Source organism: Cajanus cajan, chromosome 4, assembly GCF_000230855.2.
Source record: "Cajanus cajan strain Asha chromosome 4, NIPB_CcT2T_4, whole genome shotgun sequence".
In the NCBI taxonomy this organism is placed as follows: Eukaryota; Viridiplantae; Streptophyta; class Magnoliopsida; order Fabales; family Fabaceae; genus Cajanus; species Cajanus cajan.
Window position 1 is genome coordinate 72,985,645 of NC_138520.1, and position 19,298 is coordinate 73,004,942.

General features: G+C 34.0%; 1 protein-coding gene across 1 annotated transcript; it reads left to right on the forward strand.

Annotated features, from left to right (window-relative positions):
* Nucleotides 1-8,934: 8,934 nt before the first annotated feature.
* On the forward strand, nucleotides 8,935-12,823 carry LOC109789629 (uncharacterized). Its single transcript, XM_020348633.3, has 2 exons — nucleotides 8,935-11,956; nucleotides 12,234-12,823. Exons 1-2 carry the CDS (start codon nucleotides 9,091-9,093, stop codon nucleotides 12,587-12,589), a joined length of 3,222 nt encoding a protein of 1,073 aa, XP_020204222.2. The 5' UTR covers nucleotides 8,935-9,090; the 3' UTR covers nucleotides 12,590-12,823.
* The last annotated feature ends 6,475 nt before the right edge of the window (nucleotides 12,824-19,298 follow it).

Consider the following 19,298-nt stretch of genomic DNA (forward strand, 5'->3'; position numbering starts at 1 on the left):
ATCAATCACGATTTTTGGTCTTCGAGTTATTTATACTCGCCCAGTTAGATTTTTGCCGACAATCACGAGTTTGTCTTCGAGTTATTTATACTCGCCCAGTCGGACTTTTGCCGACAATCACGAGTTTTATCAATCGAGTTATTTATACTCGCCCAGCCGGACTATTGCCGACAATCACGAGTTTTATCAACCGAGTTATTTATACTCGCCCAGCCGGACTATTGCCGACAATCACGAGTTCTTCGAGTTATTTATACTCGCCCAGCCGGACTTTTGCCGATAATCACGAGTTTTATCAATCAAGTTATTTATACTCGCCCAGCCGGACTTTTGCCGACAATCACGAGTTTTATCAATCGAGTTATTTATACTCGCCCAGCCGGACTATTGCCGACAATCACGAGTTCTTTGAGTTATTTATACTCGCCCAGCCGGACTTTTTCCGACAATCACGAGTTCTTCGAGTTATTTATACTCGCCCAGCCGGACTTTTGCCGACAATCACGAGTTTTATCAATCGAGTTATTTATACTCGCCCAGCCGGACTATTGCCGACAATCACGAGTTCTTCGAGTTATTTATACTCGCCCCGCCGGACTTTTGCCGACAATCACGAGTTTGGTCTTCGAGTTATTTATACTCGCCCAGCCGGACTTTTGCCGACAATCACGAGTTTTATCAATCGAGTTATTTATACTCGCCCAGCCGGACTATTGCCGACAATCACGAGTTCTTCGAGTTATTTATACTCGCCCCGCCGGACTTTTGCCGACAATCACGAGTTTGGTCTTCGAGTTATTTATACTCGCCCAGCCGGACTATTGCCGATAATCACGAGTTTGCCTACAAGTCAGAATCAATTTGAAAATAATGATTTTATTATTTGATGGTACCTCATTAAAAACCTTTTTAGCATAACACCCTCGCAGCAGACTCCCATGCTTCCTCCACGAATTGACATCTGAGCACGAAAGTCCATTAGATGTTGACTAGGATCCTGTTTCGCGTCAAACGGTTCCACCTGCTGATACGAAGCTGTTCTTTGACAAACCAGTCCTCAGATTGACAATCCGAACGGTCAGAATAAAGAACCTCAATTCCTGAACCTAAAGTCCAAAAATCAGGCCGATCCAACGGTGAACGACTTCACACCGATTAAAACACAGTACCAGCTCTGTTTTGTGCTGGAACACTTTCACCTACTGATATGGAGCTGTTTTTCGACAAACCAGTCCTCAGATTGACAATCCGAACGGTCAGAATGAAGAACCTCACTTCCTGAACCTATAGCCCAAAAATCAGGCCGATCCAACGGTGAACGACTTCACACCGATTAAAACACAGTACCAGCTCTGTTTTGTGCTGGAACACTTTCACCCACTGATATGGAGCTGTTTTTCGACAAACCAGTCCTCAGATTGACAATCCGAACGGTCAGAATGAAGAAACATATTTCTGGAACCTATAGTCCAAAAATCAGCTCGATCCAACGGTGCAAGACCTTACACGGACGAAAACACAGAGCCAACTCTGTTTTTGTGCGGGAAACTTCCTCTCCTTCTCTCTCTCTGGGTCGCGCTCCTCTTTCATGCCATTGATCATGGTCATCATCTCCTCCATGGTTGGTGGTTGCGAGTTGTTGTTGTTGCCGCCTCTCGCTATGGTAAAGTGTAGGTTTTTTTTTTGTTTCTTGGGGCGTAGGAAGAGTTTCACCGTAGCCCCACGGTGGGCGCCAAAATGTTCCGGCCAAGAGACGCGCTAGGGTTTTTTCCTAAGTCAAGCCTCAAAGCCAGAGCATTCAAGAGTGTAATCTGCCTGCTCAACTTTAGGGTTTTGGGTTTTATGGTACGTCGTTCATGGGCTTCTTGGGCCCCGAGAATCAAGGGATTTCCCTAACCGTTCTTATCATGATGGTGCGAGTTAATGGGAACGAGCTTGGTCAGATTCCGACCGACTGGACCCATACCGAGGGTCCAGTAAGGTAATTGCCGAGTGGTTCCCTTGTAGGCGAGAGGAATCGAGCTTAGCAGGTCGAGTCGGGCTATGACCGATTAGGTCTGTACTGAAACTTAGACGAGAGGTAACTTAGTCGGATTTTTACCTAGACAGTACACTAGTCGGATTTTTACCTAGACAGTACACTAGTTGGATTTTTACCTAGACGGTACACTAGTCGGGTTTTTACCTAGACGGTACACTTGTCGGGTTTTTACCTAGACGGTACACTTGTCGGGTTTTTACCTAGACGGTACAGTACATAAGCTCCAAGCTCTTTAGAGTAAAGGAGTTATGAGTGAAGTTTCCCTTCTACACTAGAGATGTTGAGTTTCTTTAGCGAGGGTGAGGAGCAGTTAGATCAAATTATGACTAGCTTCGTGTTAGATTCATTGTGGAAGGTTAAATTTGTTGAACCAAAGTGCTTGAAGAGTTGACTAGCTAGTAATCACTTAGGGTCTCGAAGCTCATAATCTTCAAGATGCGAGAGCTTAGAAGCTCAATAATTGTTTAAGAGCTTGAAAGTTCATAATCTTCAAGGTGTTAGAGCTCGTTTGCTCAGAAATCATGCAAAAGCACAAAGACTTGTAATCTTCAAGGCACAAGAGCTTGTTTGCTAAAAAATTATGCATGTGTAAGAGTTTGTACGCTCAAAAATCATGTAGGAATGTAATAAAGGAACACAGTAGCTCATTTACTCAAAAATTGTGTATGCACAAGAGCTTATTCTCTCGAAAATCATGCAAGAATGTTGTAAAGGAATGTGAAAGCTCATTTGCTCGAAAATTGCATACGCACGAGAACTCGTTTGCTAAAAAATTACATTGGAACAATGTAGAGGAACTCGAGAGCTTGTTTGCTCAAAAATTGTGTGTGCGAAAGCTCGTTCACTAAAAAATTATGCAATAATGTTGTTGAGGAATGTGATAGCTCATTTGCTCAAAAATCACCTATGCACGAGAGCCCTTTTACTTAGAACTTGCACAAGAAAATTGTAGATGAACACCAAAGCTTGTTTGCTTAAAAATTACATGCACGTGAAAACTCATATGATTGAAAATTGCATAGGAACGTAGAAGAATGTGAAAGCTCATTTGCTTAAAAATTGCGTGTGCGCAAGAGCTCGCTTGCTCAGAAATTGCGTATAAAATCAGACGCGAGAGCTCATTTGCTTGGAAATCGCATGTGAACTTGAATGGAAGAGCTCATTCGCTAAAAAATCACATGTGAAGTCCAACGCAAGAGCTCATTTGCTCAATAATCACATGTAAACTTTGATGCGAGAGCTCTATCGCTCAAAAATCATGCGTGAACTTTGGCGCGAGTGCTTGTTTGCTTAGAAATTGCATGTGAACTCAAACGTAAGAGCTCATTATCTATGAAATCATGTGTGAACTCAAACGTGCGAGCTCATTCGTTCAAAAATTGTGCTTGAACATGAACGTGAGCACTCATTCGCTTGAAAATTGCATGTGAAGTTGGGCACAAGAGCTCATTTGCTTGGAATCGCATGTTAAGTCGAATGCAAGAGATCGTTTGCTTGAAAATTGCGTGTGAACTTGGATGTGAGAGCTCGTTCGCTCGAAAATCACATATGAAGTTGGACATGAGCACTCGTTTTCTCAAAATTGCATGTGAAGTCAAACATAAGAGCTCATTCACTCAGAAATTGTGTTTAAACTCGAAAGCAAGAGCTCATTCACTTAGAAATCACACATGAAGTTGGATGCAATAACTAATTTACTTAGAAATCGCGTGTGAAAAATTCGTGTTACAAACGCGATAGCTCGTTCACTCAAAAATCATGCGTGAAGTTGGACACAAAAGCTTGTTCGTTCATAAATCATGCATGAACTTGGAAGTTTGCGACTTGATGGCAAGCTCGGAAGCTTGACCTTGTTTTGTCTAGGCCTACATGTATGTTATTTCCTTTAATTTTCTTTGAAAACATAACAATGCTATTTAAATGAATTAGCGAGTGACTTTTGTGTAACAATCAAAAGAAAAAAAGAACATAAAGGATAATTAATGTCTCTTCAATAATAAATTAAAGGGGGAAGATCAAAACGTCGATTGGCCTCATACTGCTAGTGAAAGGCCACAAAGGCTTTCTCATTGCATTTCTGCATGGCTTCCATGCATTATAGAAGTTTAGCGGTGGACGACAAACAACATAATGGTGGTGGCGGATATCAAGACTAGCCCGGGGTAGCCAGTAGTCGCGGATGTCGTTGTTGCATTATTTGGTTTTGAGTGGAAATCATGTGTGGCTGGATGATAGTTTCATTTTGGCCGCACAGTATGCACCAAATGTTCTTACCAAAATCCTGCAAATGCTCCAACGACGGGATGATGTCTTTATTGGTCCAATATTCACGGTAATAGGGACATTATAAAAATACTTTGACGCCCAAGTTAGAGAGAAACTTAGGTTAAGAATGAGATTAATGTATAATGAGATCTAGTACCGACAGACTTACGGTTAAAATAGTAGATAATGAAAAAGGAAGAGAGAGAAAAAGGGATTATAAAACTAAAAAAAAATGTGTTTAAAAGAGAAGATTTAAGTGAATTTGAGATGATATTGTGGTAAAGTTTGTATAAATTTAATTTCACTCTCTTGTGAGTGAATTTATGTAAAAATTTTCATTAAAAAAAAGCATGAACAAGACTATCCCTACCCCATTCTTTAAATTTATATTTAAAAATAATTAGTCAAACATAAAAATTTTATTATCTAAATAACTTTTTTTTTACATTAAAAATATAATTATATAAAATACAATTTTAAAATTTTAAATTTCTCTCTATTTTTTACTTAATTTTACACTACCAAAATGTGTTTTTACTCAAAGTAAATTTTTAGTAAAATGAAACAAAACTATCACAAGATAGATCGGATACTAAGTCCGGGTTATAATAGTGGTAAATTGAGTTAACCACTCCAACAACAGAATGTTTTGCTATACATTAATCAAATATATTAAAATATCCATACATACATGAAATTATATTCTATTGAAACCATTTTTCCTCGCATTTATGATATTATTAGAAAAATTTAAGTCTCACATTGATTAGAATTAAGGTAATTAAAGAATATATAAGTGTAGAGTAATCTTCAGTTTACAAGTCGATTTTGTAGAGTTGAGATAGGTTTAAATTCACAATTTTAAGATGATATCAAAGGTATCATAGATCCTTAAAAATGGGCAACTATCCTAAATTATTCAAAAAGGATCACCTACCATTTATCCACTTACTAAGTCTAATAGTACTAAACGTGAGAGGGTGTATTGAAAAAAACTCAAGTCTTACATCGACTAAAAATAAGACAATTAAAGAATATATAACTAGAGAGCAACCCCTTAACAAGTTATACATTATTTTGTATCATCAATTATAGGTGTACATAGATAAGTGCATATAATTTATATTTTAAATTTTTAATGTGTGCAATTAAATCAATAATTTAATTGCCTTATTAATATATACTAACTATAATTTTTTATAGAATTATTTAAGCCATGATATGAATTTTTTTGAAATCTATAAATATGAAATATATTATACATGAATAATTTTTTTAAAAAAATTTAATAAAAATTGTTATACAACCCAATTAGTGATTTATGAGTTCATTTCTGATACACTAATTTATTAACGTAACTAGTTTCATGACTAATCTAATTTTTAAAATATTGCTTAAGAGATCAAAATACATTTAAGTCAAATAAATAATTATTATTACATTAAAACTAAAAATATTATTTATTTTAGGATACTTTTTGAACTTCCATGATTGTATGAGACGCAGAGGACGCAGAGGGGGTATTCTTATCGATTCCTGATATTTTAGGAACCAAACACGTAGTCAATAAGAATTAATTGTTTCGTTTTATAAATTAATTTCAAATTATTTGTGAAAAATATTTTATTAAATCATATAATAATATATTATCATATTATTTAATGCATTGAAATATATTATTTATTTGTTAACATATATAATTAAATATTTGTTTTTGGTTATATCACGATTAGATTACAGAATATGTTTAATAATAATTTATAATTTTTTAATAATAAGTTATAACATTTTTAAAGCCATTTATGTCGCAGTATAATAATTTATGTCGCAGTATAACTTTTTTTTTTTTCTGTTAACATTTTGGTTTCAAGTATTGAAAATTTTGTTCACAGAGAAAACATTCAGAAACTAATTAAAATCAAATAAAATTTGTTCAGAAACTAAAAATAATAATTTAAAAAATTTAAAGATTAAAAATATATTTAATTCTTTATATATATACAAACTTGTGTTATAAGCTTTTAAAAAGGTTATAATAATGATGCAACTTATAGTAATTCATATTCTAATAAAGGAAGTATTCCTTTTATCACAGAGTTTAAATTATTCAACGATGGTACTAATAATAAAATACATTTGATATATGAGAATTTTTTTTCATATTTGATAGTCATAATTTATGATTCTCATGAATAATAAAAATATGTTTGATTATTCATGAGTATTTATGAAAATATTTATATATTAAATAAATAATAATAATTTTTATTGTATTAAATAAGAAAATAAAAGTAACATCACATATTATAGAATAAAACTTTTTATTTAATTCGAGAATGTTTAATTTTCATCGTTCAATAGAACAATGAATAATTTTATGATAAAGAAAGATAAAGATTATTTATAAAAAAATTTAATTAAAAATATTATTTTTAATTAATAAATTAAATGTGTGAAACTAATTTTTCTAACTTCAGATTCCTAGACAAGGGAAAAAAAAATCCTTGTAGGAAATGCCTCCAAAGGAAAATTATATCACGAAAACTTTTGTACATATTTTAGTTTACTAAAGTGTAAATGCTTTTAAGTAGGTTTCATCTAATTTTTGTCCATTCTCTAGGACTGGAGGTTTCAAATTCAACTCTTCTTAGCTCAAGAATCACGAACAAAGGGAGGAATGTGAAGTTACGTCAAATCGTTCAGCAATTACGACTCAGCAATTCTAGTTAAGATCGTTGATCGATCCTCACATGAAGAAATTGAAGATCTTCTTAACATGATTTTTTCCAAGGGATCTCGTGGATCACCAATCCATTTACTGCACATTCAACAATCGTTCAGCGATTATGGTGTGTTGCTAAAGTGAGTTTGAAAAACACGCAAAATAAAAATAATTATTTAACATGAAGAGGTGGAAAGAGATCCAAAACAATATAGACGACGTCACAAATTTTTACTTCAATTGTACACCAAATAAATAAAAATTAGTTAATGAAACAATTAATTCATAAAAATCTTATTAAATCAATCTTATTGGTTGAGGTTATAAATTAAAACTTAAAGTGTAATATATTAACATAATTTTGTGTAACAAAATTTGAATACTTTAAATGACTAATGGAATATTATTTTCATTATATTCCTTCAATAAAATAATTTGCAAATTAAAATTCTATACTTTTTCAATGGCTTAAAATTGTCAATAATTAATGGACAAATAACTTTATTTACAAAAAAAAAAATCCTCACTCTATGATTTAAAACTATGAATACATGATGAATAATAACTTTAGAAAACATTTAAAAATATTATATAAATTTTTTAGTATTAACGTAAATATATAAATATTTTTTTTATATATATTCTAAAACATTTGCGGCGTGATGGATATAAATATTAACTAAAACAATTGCGGGGTATGCAGCTCCATTTGGTGGGGTGAGTTAAAAATAGAAAGAAATTATAAATGAGTTTTTTTATAGGAATTTTTTTTTCCATAAACACATTATGAAAGAAAGATAATAAATTAATAACAAAGAGAATAAAGAATATATATAAATTAGAGAAGACTAACTTATTTATAAATATATATACCAGCTAATAATTACATAACTAAGAAATAATATAAATTAAATATGATCATTTACTAATTAAATTACCAATTATTATTCATAATATTTTCTTTTATATGTTTATTATTTTAGAATTAATGACTAATCTTCGCTTAAATGTAACTTACACCGTCCAAAACTCGATGCTAAGAGCACCATATAAACATGAGTTAACAACTAAAAAACTAACTCATATAGTTGCGAATAATCCAACGGTTGAGATCATGCTGTAAAAGGCATGACCATTGTAGAGGATCCAAGTTGATTTAAAAGCCCAACAATATTAGAGAGATGATATAAGAGCATAGACAAATTTATATTCCATAAAGAAGGGCTAATTTTTTAATAATGGATTTAAATAAAAATTAAATTTTAATAATTAAATATATCATATCATTTATCTAACTTATTAAAAATATTTATAAATCATAAAATTTGTTAATAATATAGAATATGTATAAAATTTAAATCAATCTCTCAATATAAAAATAAACAGTTAATTAAAAATTCATCTATCATCTTTTTCTTAAGTTTATTTTCACTATTTGCATAATAAAAAATAAACTATCAGTTATAACAACTGAAATAAAAAGAGTTGGTCTCAATCAAATTAAAAGGTCAAATACATATTTTCTTGATAATTATATTCTGTCACAATTAATAAATGCATTTTATCCTAATATTTTTTTCAGATATATTTTATCATAATATTTTTTAAAATATGGTACAATAAATAATATTAAGTATATTTTCTTAAGTTTTCATTAGAATCTTTATTTCATCTCCCTTAATGGTACACTGTTTTGAGTGGATATCTAAAGCACTATAATTTAGTGGGTCTTTCAATGGTCCTCTTTGCTTTCAAAGTTATATTTTTATTGGTCTTCCATTACGGCCCTCTTTGTTAATTTCTATTGCACCATCAAGTGAAATAATAGTTGAGACAGGACTTTAGACGAGTGACTACATGTTTTGTGCATAAATGTGTATTGGCTTATAGTGCTAGACTTTGAAAAGTGTAGTCAAGTCATAATAAGTACCCACTAATGCCACTTGATTATTTCCTATTTAAGAATATCCCAGCTCCAAATTCTGTCGCCACCACAAGACACCATCCATTTCCAAGAATCTGATTGTATTGTTGATCCAGAAATCCTTTTATACTAAGAACCATGGTATCCATCAAGATTCTTTTCTATTTTCTGTTGGTCTTTCTATCATACTCTTCACCCCAAGTTGCTAGTTTTTCCAAAATCATAGTTGCCGTTGGTGATCAAGGTGCAGCGAAAAACAGTGAAGCAAAGGCACTGTTAAAGTGGAAAAATAGCCTTGACAAAACCAGCCAAGATCTCTTGTCAACATGGAGAGGTAATAGTCCATGCAAATGGAAAGGAATTCAATGTTTCTCAAACTCTGTCTCCTCCATAAATCTTCCAGATTATGGACTCAAAGGTACACTTCACACACTCAACTTCTCCTCTTTCGCTAACCTCCTTAGCCTAAATATCTACAACAACTCCTTTTATGGAACCATTCCCCCACAAATTGGTAATATGTCCAAAATAAATGTTTTGAATTTTTCTTTAAATTCTTTCCATGGCTCCATCCCTCAAGAAATGTGGTCACTAAGGAGTTTACAAGGCCTTGATCTTTCCACATGTCAACTAAGTGGAACAATTTCTAATTCCATAGCAAACTTGTCCAAATTGTCATATCTAGATTTAGGCACCAACAATTTTTTAGGCCACGTTCCTCTAGAGATCGGAAAGTTGAACAAGTTGGAGTATCTAAGCATTGCGGAGAATAACCTTTTCGGTCCCATTCCTCAAGACATTGGAATGTTGACAAACCTTAAGCTTATTGATTTGTCAACAAACTCTCTATCCGGTAGTATCCCTGAAACAATAGGTAACTTGAGTAATTTAAATGAACTTTACCTTTCTAATAACTCCCTTCTATCAGGGCCAATTCCATCCTCTTTGTGGAATGTGTCTAACTTGACCTTGCTCTACCTTGATAACAACACACTTTCTGGATCAATCTCTTCCACCATTGGAAACTTGGCCAATTTAGTGGAACTTGCACTAGATGTAAACCACTTTTCCGGATCGATTCCGTCCACCATTGGAAACTTGACAAAGCTAATAGTGTTGTATTTAGGATTTAACAATCTTTTTGGAACAATTCCTCCCTCAGTAGGAAATTTGATCAATTTGGATGTCCTTAGTCTCCAAGTAAACCATCTCTCAGGAACAATTCCAGCCACAGTTGGAAATTTGAAAAGTCTCACTACTTTGGAATTGTCCACCAACAAACTTAATGGCAACATTCCACAATCCTTGAATGACATTCCCTATTGGTATTCCTTGTTACTGGCCGATAATGATTTCACAGGTCATTTACCACCTGAAATTTGCTCATCTGGGTCACTGGCATTCTTTACTGCTCATCTCAACCATTTCACAGGTCCAGTTCCAAGAAGCTTAAAGAATTGCTCTAGTATTGCTAGACTCAGGCTGGAAGGAAACCAATTGGAAGGAGATATAGCACATGATTTTGGTGTCTATCCAAATTTGGAATACATTGATTTGAGTGACAATAAGTTTTACGGCCAAATTTCACCAAATTGGGGTAAGTGCCCTAGCATTGATACCTTGAAGATATCCAACAATAATATTTCTGGTTGCATACCAATCGAGCTTGTTGGGGCAACTAAGTTGGGGAGGCTTCATCTTTCTTCAAATCACTTGACTGGAAAGCTACCAAAAGAGCTAAGTAAATTAAAATCATTAATTGAAGTCAACATCAATAACAATCATCTTTCGGGAAACATTCCCATTGAAATAGGATTGTTGCAGAATCTTCAACTCTTGGATCTTGGAAAAAACGAGTTTAGTGGCACAATACCAAAACAAGCAATAATGTTGCCCAAATTAATAAAACTGAATTTGAGCGATAATAAAATAAATGGAATAATTCCTTTTGATTTTGGCCAATTAAAGTCTCTTCAAACTCTTGATCTTAGTGGGAATTTGTTAAGTGGAACAATACCAGGAGATCTTGGAGATTTAAAGCAATTAGAAATGTTGGATCTCTCTTCCAATAATCTTTCAGGTACTATTCCATCTTGTTTTGATCTCATGTTAAGTTTGACTTCGGTCAACATATCAAACAACCAGTTAGAAGGGCCACTTCCAAAAACTCGAGCCTTTCTTAAGGCTCCAATTGAATCATTGAAAAATAACAAAGGCTTGTGTGGAAATGTCATTGGTTTGATGCTTTGCCCAACCAACCACATTCAAAAGAGGCATGAAAGCATTCTACTTCCATTATTCCTTATCTTGAGTGCTCTTATACTAGTATTATGTGGGGTGGGTGTTTCAATGTATATTCTTTGTCGGAAAGCAAAGAAGAAAGAAACAAATGCTAAAGAAAAATCAGAGTCTGAAGAAGTATTTTCCATATGGAGCCATGATGGAAAACTTGTGTTCGAAAATATCATTGAAGCTACCAATAATTTCAATGAGAGGTATCTCATAGGAGTGGGAGGGCAAGGATATGTTTACAGGGTTGAGTTTCCTTCAGGTCAGGTTTATGCTGTGAAGAAAATTCATTTGGAAAAAGATGGAGAAAATTCGAATTTTAAAGCTTTCGAAAATGAAATTAGAGCTTTGACCGAAATTAGACACCGCAACATTATAAAGCTCTATGGATTTTGCTCACATCCACGATTCTCATTTTTGGTTTATAATTTTTTGGAAGGGGGTAGCTTGGATCAATTACTGTGCAATGACACAAAAGCAGCCACATTTGAGTGGGAAATGAGGGTGAATGTTGTTAAAGGAGTGGCCAATGCTTTATCCTATATGCATCATGATTGCTCACCTCCAATAATTCATCGTGATATATCAAGCAAGAATGTTCTTTTGGATTCACAACATGAAGCTCATGTCTCTGATTTTGGGACAGCTAAGATTCTAAAGCTGGGTTCACACACTTGGACCACATTTGCAGGCACATTTGGGTATGCAGCTCCAGGTTGGACCCTTTTTCTTCATTCTTACTTTCTTAGAAATATAGATAGAAATGATCACATTCTTTTTAATTAATGTACAACATTTTATATTCAAATTTTGTTTAAACATTGTTTACTTATAGAGGAATTGGACTAATCGTTAAGCAAAAATTAGTATACAAAAGTGATATGTGTGCACATACAAAATCCATTTGGAAAATATAAGTTAGTGAACTTGTAGCATATACAAAAACCCCTACACTGGTTTATCTGTAACTTCAAATTTTTGATATGTTGTAGAGCTTGCCCAAACTATGGAAGTAACTGAGAAATGTGATGTCTTCAGTTTTGGAGTGCTTTCTCTAGAAATCATCATGGGGAAGCATCCAGGAGATCTTATTTCTTCATGGTTATGTTCATCTTCAGCAACAGTAACTTGTAATTTGAAACTAATTGATATATTAGACCAAAGACCACCTCAACCTCTAAATTCAATTGTGGGGGATGTCATTTTGGTTGCAAGCATGGCATTTTCTTGCTTGAGTGAAAATCCTTGTTCTCGTCCAACCATGGATCAAGTGTCGAAAACGTTTATGATGGGGAAATCACCTTTAGCAAACCAATTCCCTATGATTAGACTTGGGCAACTGCTATAAAGCAATGAACTAATTAAATATTTTGCTTTTCTTGTTTTCTTCTTTATACACATTTATCCTTTCTCTTATCACATATATAAGTTACTAAAGTAGTTAGATTTTCTGGTTCAAATACTAGGGGGATTTTGATAATGATTTTTTTTACATTTACTTTTGTGGGAAGTCCTTAGTGGAATTTGAGCTTGCATATGTACAAATTATTCGTGTGAATAAAGAACTAATTTATGAATTAAAGTATCGTAGATTCTCTATCATTTTGATCCTTTTTTATCTCTTCTTTTGGGTAAGTTTGCTTTTAAGTAATGCCTTTAACCATTTTAGATAAAGTTTTATTCAATTTTCATCCATTGGCTCCCTATTCAATGGATAATTTGGGAAGTTGGTTATGATAATGTTTTTAAACCTGACCCAATTTCATTGAACTAACAAAATACTAGGTTATTCAATTAATGACTCGAACTATCTATGCATACCTTTTTCTACTTTTCCCGCGAAAGGAAAATCTAGGAAGAGCACTTGTTGAGATGCAAAAAAGGGTTCCACATCATTAAGAAATAAGGAGAAACATAGGATTATAAAACACAAACATGCTCCATTGATAAGAAGTTTTTTGAGTGATTACCAAAAAACAAATTTATGAGGATTTAAGTTTAAAATAGACAATATCGTACCAATGTTGTCCCACATCATTAGGAGAGAAGGAGAAATATGAGTTTATAAAACACACATACTTATTAGTATGAGAACTTGAGAACTTTTAAGTGTTGACCAAAAGAAAATCTTTGAAAGTTTAAATCCAAAGTGAAAAATATCATAAAATAATATGGAGATCCAACACATAACAAGATATACTAATGCTTTTCTTGAAAAAATATATCTTAATACAACGAGTACACAACAACCCATCAACACTTATGTCACAAGCGATACCTAAGTATTTTACTTTCTTTTCATTCTTGTGTATTCCGTCCTTATTTGTGTTGTATGTTGTAAGATTACTTATTTTGTTCATTGTATATATCATGTACAATTTGAAAATACTAATTTGTTCATGTAATAGTTATGATAAAAAAATTAAGCAAAATAAAATGAAAATAATGGAAAGGGGAAATTCTAGAAGTAACTATAATTAAATTAATCAATGGATTTACCTCGGTTGAATAAAACATATATGCATGAATTATTGTAAACTCTTTTGACATCAAATTCAATTATGATGGATAAAAAATAAAAAAAAATTGCATAAAGCTTACACTCCACTAAGATCTCATCCAAATTTAAACCCATTGATTTAAAAACAAAACCCCAATTTATACGACTCATATCTTATCCCACTAGGGGAAAATTCATTATTTTTCCTTCTCATTATTCACCCCCAAAGTCATCATTTAGGGAAAACTTCATATTTTGTAGCTTATAATTTTAGACTTATCAATGGGGAACACGACATACACTCACAAGTTGCAATTTATTTGCCACTTTCTAGTGTTGTAACTTCCAGACATGATGTGCAGGGTAGAAATTTAAGGTTTGAAAGTTATCAAGTAACCAATTTAAGATACTATGTATCAAATTTTTTAAGCATTTAACTGATTTGACATGAGGTTTAGTAAATTAGTTACATGACAATTGATTAAGTTTAGATAAATTAATAATCACGCAAATGAGACTTTTAGCAAAATACACTTCAACATTTGTGACTTCAAAAGGGAAAACCTTGCATCTCATTCTCATTGTTCTATCGCCATGCGATGGTGATGTCCATCGCCCCTCTCCTTCCCCACCATAAAATGTTTGCCACTCGTTTTCGATGATCAGAAAACCTAGAGGGCACCCACCCTCGATGAGCCCCTTCACCCATTCCCACACCTCCTTGGGGCCCGTATTCAGGTAAAATGTGTTGACCACATGATCCACGTTGTAGTTTTTGCATCTGGACAAATGGGTGCTCCACCAAGGCTTGAATCAAAAGATTCTGGTAAACCTGATGCCCAAAGCTTGCCATCGAAGAACATATGGAAATTGCGTTCTTCCCAATTATTGCTAAACATCAAAACCCTAACAACCATGCTGTTGCACCGATTGAGTAGAAAAGCCCTCTCTTGCTTTCATCTTCTCCCTTAGCCAACTTCATGTGTCATCACAAATTTGGAATATTTTACGGCTTAGAGCTCCTCTAAATCATGAAGGTGCTTCTGAAAAAATTTAGCATAGGATCATGATCCCTATTAGAATAAAAACAAAGTCTTACATCCTCGAAACGTGAAAAGGAATAAGGGTTTATAAAACATACATAGTCTTCATTGGTATAAGGTCTTTTAGGCAATGACTAAAAGCAAAATTCTTGAGAGTTTAGGCCTAAAGTAAAGAATATCATATCAGTGTAGAGACTTGTATGTGTGAGAACCCCCATTGCCTAATAGTGGTACCAAAGTTAATGGTTTAATCAAGGGACCGACTTGAATGAGTATTATATTTGACAATAGAAGGAGGTGGATCCCTTATGTCAAAAGTCTTCTTGATGATGTGGAGGTTAGGTGGCATGTCTCATTAATGTGAGCTAGTAGTGGTTCAAGTGTCTAGATCTTATTGGAAGGTGATAATTAAGTAAGGATGGCATGCAATGAGAAAAAGTGGATATGAGTTTCACTATCCCTATTCCCATATCCTATACTTGTCCTCATCCCCAAACCCAACAAGTATGAAATTTGTGTCCTTATTCCCGCATCCTTGTAGGATATCGGGTATACTCGTACTCGGCCAATACCTACTAAAAGTAATTAAATATTTTTTTTAAAAATATATACAAAAAAATTTCAACATAGAGTAACAATTATAGAATTACATTAGTTAAGTTTTATTTTATATAAATTTAAAATAGAGTAAGAATTACTTAAATGTTAAGCAATTTTTTTTTTAAAAATAAATTAAGTTTTAGAAACTTAAATAACATGTACGAGTATGAGTATGGATATGGGACAGGTAAGCATATACTGATCCTCATCCCTATAGCCAATTGAATAAATCAAGTATTATCTGGTCAAATCGAGTATTTCTTGTCAAAGTCGGGGTAAGTTCAAGTATTACTTGCGGTACGAGTTTACTTGTCATCCCTATGACTAAGTTCTAAGCATCACCATTGAATACTCATTGATGGAAAAAGGGATTTATTCTAAAGGTGTTAAGTCAGACGAAGAAACTTCCAGCAAGGTTTTAAATGAGACAAATATAATACATATTGTTATTTCTAACAAGTATGTTAGTGTTTCAAAAAAAGACATAAATACGGGCAAGTCAAAGTATAAAGAATATATGAACCAAGAGGCAGTGCGAGCAATCAAAATAAAAGAAAAGCTACAAGATATCAGATATCAGATAAAGAGATCAAGCAAAATCAAGTCCAGAGTAAGAAGGAAAATGATCAAACCTCAGATGATACAAGAGCAAGCTTGATCAAAAGGCAAAATGTAGCTCAAAGGTCAAAAACCAAATATTAGCACTAGTAGAAAAATAGTCTTTTACGTCACTATTTTTACGTCGGTCAAAACAGAAAACGACGTAGAAAAGACGCGGTGGCATTTTTGTAAATTTTGTGAACTTTTTTACGTTGGACTTAATAGGGTCCGACGTAAAATGTAAAATCTACGTCGCACGTACTTAATGACCGACGTAAATTTTAAATTTTACGTCGGAGTTTACTGTATCCGACGTAAAAAATCTCTCCAAATTTTCCCGCCTCAACAACCATTTCGGTAGGTTTTAAATTTAACCATTTCGGTATAACTGGGCAGGGGAACGTAGCTCTCTCACAGAAGCTTCCTTTGGGATTAACTGGGTAGAGGTGCCAGATGCTAAGCTGTGGAAGAGAGGTGCCCGATGCTCTCCGCTGAAACAGGACTTCAAGCCTTCGAAAGCTATGGAAGAGAGGTGTTTTTTTCTTCATCCACACCAACATTGTAGATGCATGGCAACAAGAGAAAGGTCACGTTTCCTTTTCCCATGTACAAGTTCCCTTTTGTATGTATTTTTCTTCACTGCTGCACCCTCTCGTTTCTTCACAGGTAGAAAATTCTTTGCGCGTGGGTGGATCTGCAGCAGAACGGGCCGTTCTGCAAGGAGAACGGCCCGTGCTGCAAGGAGAACGGGCCATTCTGCAAGGAGAACGGCCCGTCCTGCAAGGAGAACGACCCGTTCTCCTTGCACACAATAAAGAAGATCATACATCATCTCCATTCATAAGAAAAGTGCACGGAGTCATCAAAGAAATGAAAAGAAAGAAGAGAAACACAAGAACGCAAATTCATAAGTTAAAGTCGTGTGTGTCAGAGCAAGTATAACCACTCTTCAGAGAAAGACAATACTCGCACAGCCAAAAATGTCAGAAAAGGTACAAATACATCTAAGTCATGATTATAAGTCAAACATAGAAATAAACAAACCGGGAAAAGATCTCACGTAACCCAGAATCATCGAGCAAACATTTAATGCAAAATAAACTACATTAAATACAAAATCTACGAAACCCAGACAAACTGAACAAAGCAAAAAAGTGGTTAATCAAGCATCAAGAGCTATAAGAAGAAAGATGAAAGGAGGTCAAGAATGAAGTCAACAACACAACAAATGAAGGATAACTCAAACAGAAAGATACTTCAGAAAATTAAAAGAACAAATCTAGCCATCCACAATATGTTGACCAGACCATAGAAGAAGTCAAAACATCAACAACAAACACTCAGATGAAGAATGAGGTTGAGACGCATAGAACTACTAGACGCAAACGAAGACTACACTACAAGAAATGTTACATGTAGTGACATACAATATATGTAGGTACAATATATGTAGGTATATATCTATTTGACATATAGTTACACACAATTTTAGTGTTGATTTTGAATGAGATTTAACAACATATTTTGTGTGTCACTATAGTATATACCCACTTTTTAATAATATACCAACATATATTGTAGTTATTGTGTGGGTAAAAGTAATTTTTAGTGACATGTATAGTATCACTATAGGATGTGTGTCACTGTCTAGTAATTTTGTTGTAGTGCTAGCATGCCAATTTTTAAAGAATCAAGTCTCAAAGGACTACTCAGGCACCGTCTACAATCATATAAGCACTCTCAACATAATAGCATGACTAAAAGAAGAAGAAAGAAACGCACGCTAAAGCAAAAGCATGCACATGTCAAAAAAAGTGCATTACTTTTTTAGAAAAGGACACCGCCCTATAGCTATATGACCAGAAAAGGACAAAAAAGTTCATAGGTCTTTGCTAAATTCGAATACAACTACTAACTAGGCAAAGAAAAATGCACGCAATATCCATAAACGGGAAGCAACATTAAATGAGTATATCAGACTAGTCATGAATGAATATATCTACTTCAACGGACACTTGCAATGAGTAGATTTTACAAGACCATATATATATCACTACCTCAAATCTTGAAAGGCTTGGCTTTTTAGAAAAAGAGTGATATCAAGCTCATGAGGCAAAGAGATCAGAGATGAGCGTTCATAGTCAAATGTACAATGCAATATTGTATTTTATCTATGTAAACTAAGGTGTTCGAATTATGAACGAAAACCTTAGTGAGTGTTGTAAATCTATGTACCCTCTTCATGAAAGTAACCCAAACACTCAAACACAAATCTTTGTAAGACTAAGGTCATAAATCTCAGTGAGTGTAGAAATTCTCAATCCTCTCTGTGAGAGTTATGTACGCAATCAAGTCAGAAATATTACCCATCTATAAAGCCTAAAGAGGCTAGGAAAAGAATACTTGTAAAGCCTATAGAGGTTTGTCAAAGAATACTCACTAAGAGCCAGAAGTGGTTGAGTAAAGAATACTAACATTGATGAGTGAAGTCGACGGGCCAGGAGTGGTCAAGAATACTTGAGAAACCAGAAGTGGTTTAAGAATACTAGCGTTGATGAGTGAAGTCGACGGGCCAGGAGTGGTCGAGAATACTTGAGAAACCAGAAGTGATTTAAGAATACTAGCGTTGAAGTCGACGGGCTAGGAGTGGTCGAGAATACTTGGGAACCAGAAGTAATTTAAGAATACTAGCGTTGATGAGTGAAGTTGACAGGCCAGGAGTGGTTGAGAATACTTGGGGAACCATAAGTGGTTTAAGAATACTAGCGTTGATGAGTGAAGTCGACGGGTCAGGAGTGGTTGAGAATACTTGGGAACCAGAAGTGGTTTAAGAATACTAGCGTTGATGAGTGAAGTCAATGGGTCAGGAGTGGTCGAGAATACTTGGGGAATCAGAAGTGGTTCAAGAATAATAGCGTTGATGAGTGAAGTTGACGAGCCAGGAGTGGTCGAGAATACTCGGGTCCAGGAGCGGACGATAATACTCAATGTTCTTTGTGTTTTATATCTAGTGGAACCTTTCAATTGAAAGAGACTAGACGTAGTTCAATTGAGCGAACCAATATAAAAATGATTGCAATGTTTTACTTATATCTCAGACGCAAACTATTCTTAATTGTTAAATCTTATTGAAAACTTCGTCAAATGATTATTCTTCATTAAAACCATTTTTTAAACGAAGACGCAAATTTGGTTTAGCAAATTTATTACACTTAAAGTTTTGTCCACTACCTGTTCTCCAACACAACTATCTTTAGAAGGAAAATGCAAGTATTTAAATTATTATTATAATAAACCTTTTTTTTAAATAGACG

Coding starts and splice junctions, on each gene's coding strand:
- LOC109789629 (XM_020348633.3), top strand. CDS start 9,091: ATGGTATCCATCAAGATTCTTTTCTATTTTCTGTTGGTCTTTCTATCA. Junction 11,957..12,233: donor ATTTGGGTATGCAGCTCCAG/GTTGGACCCTTT, acceptor GATATGTTGTAG/AGCTTGCCCAAACTATGGAA.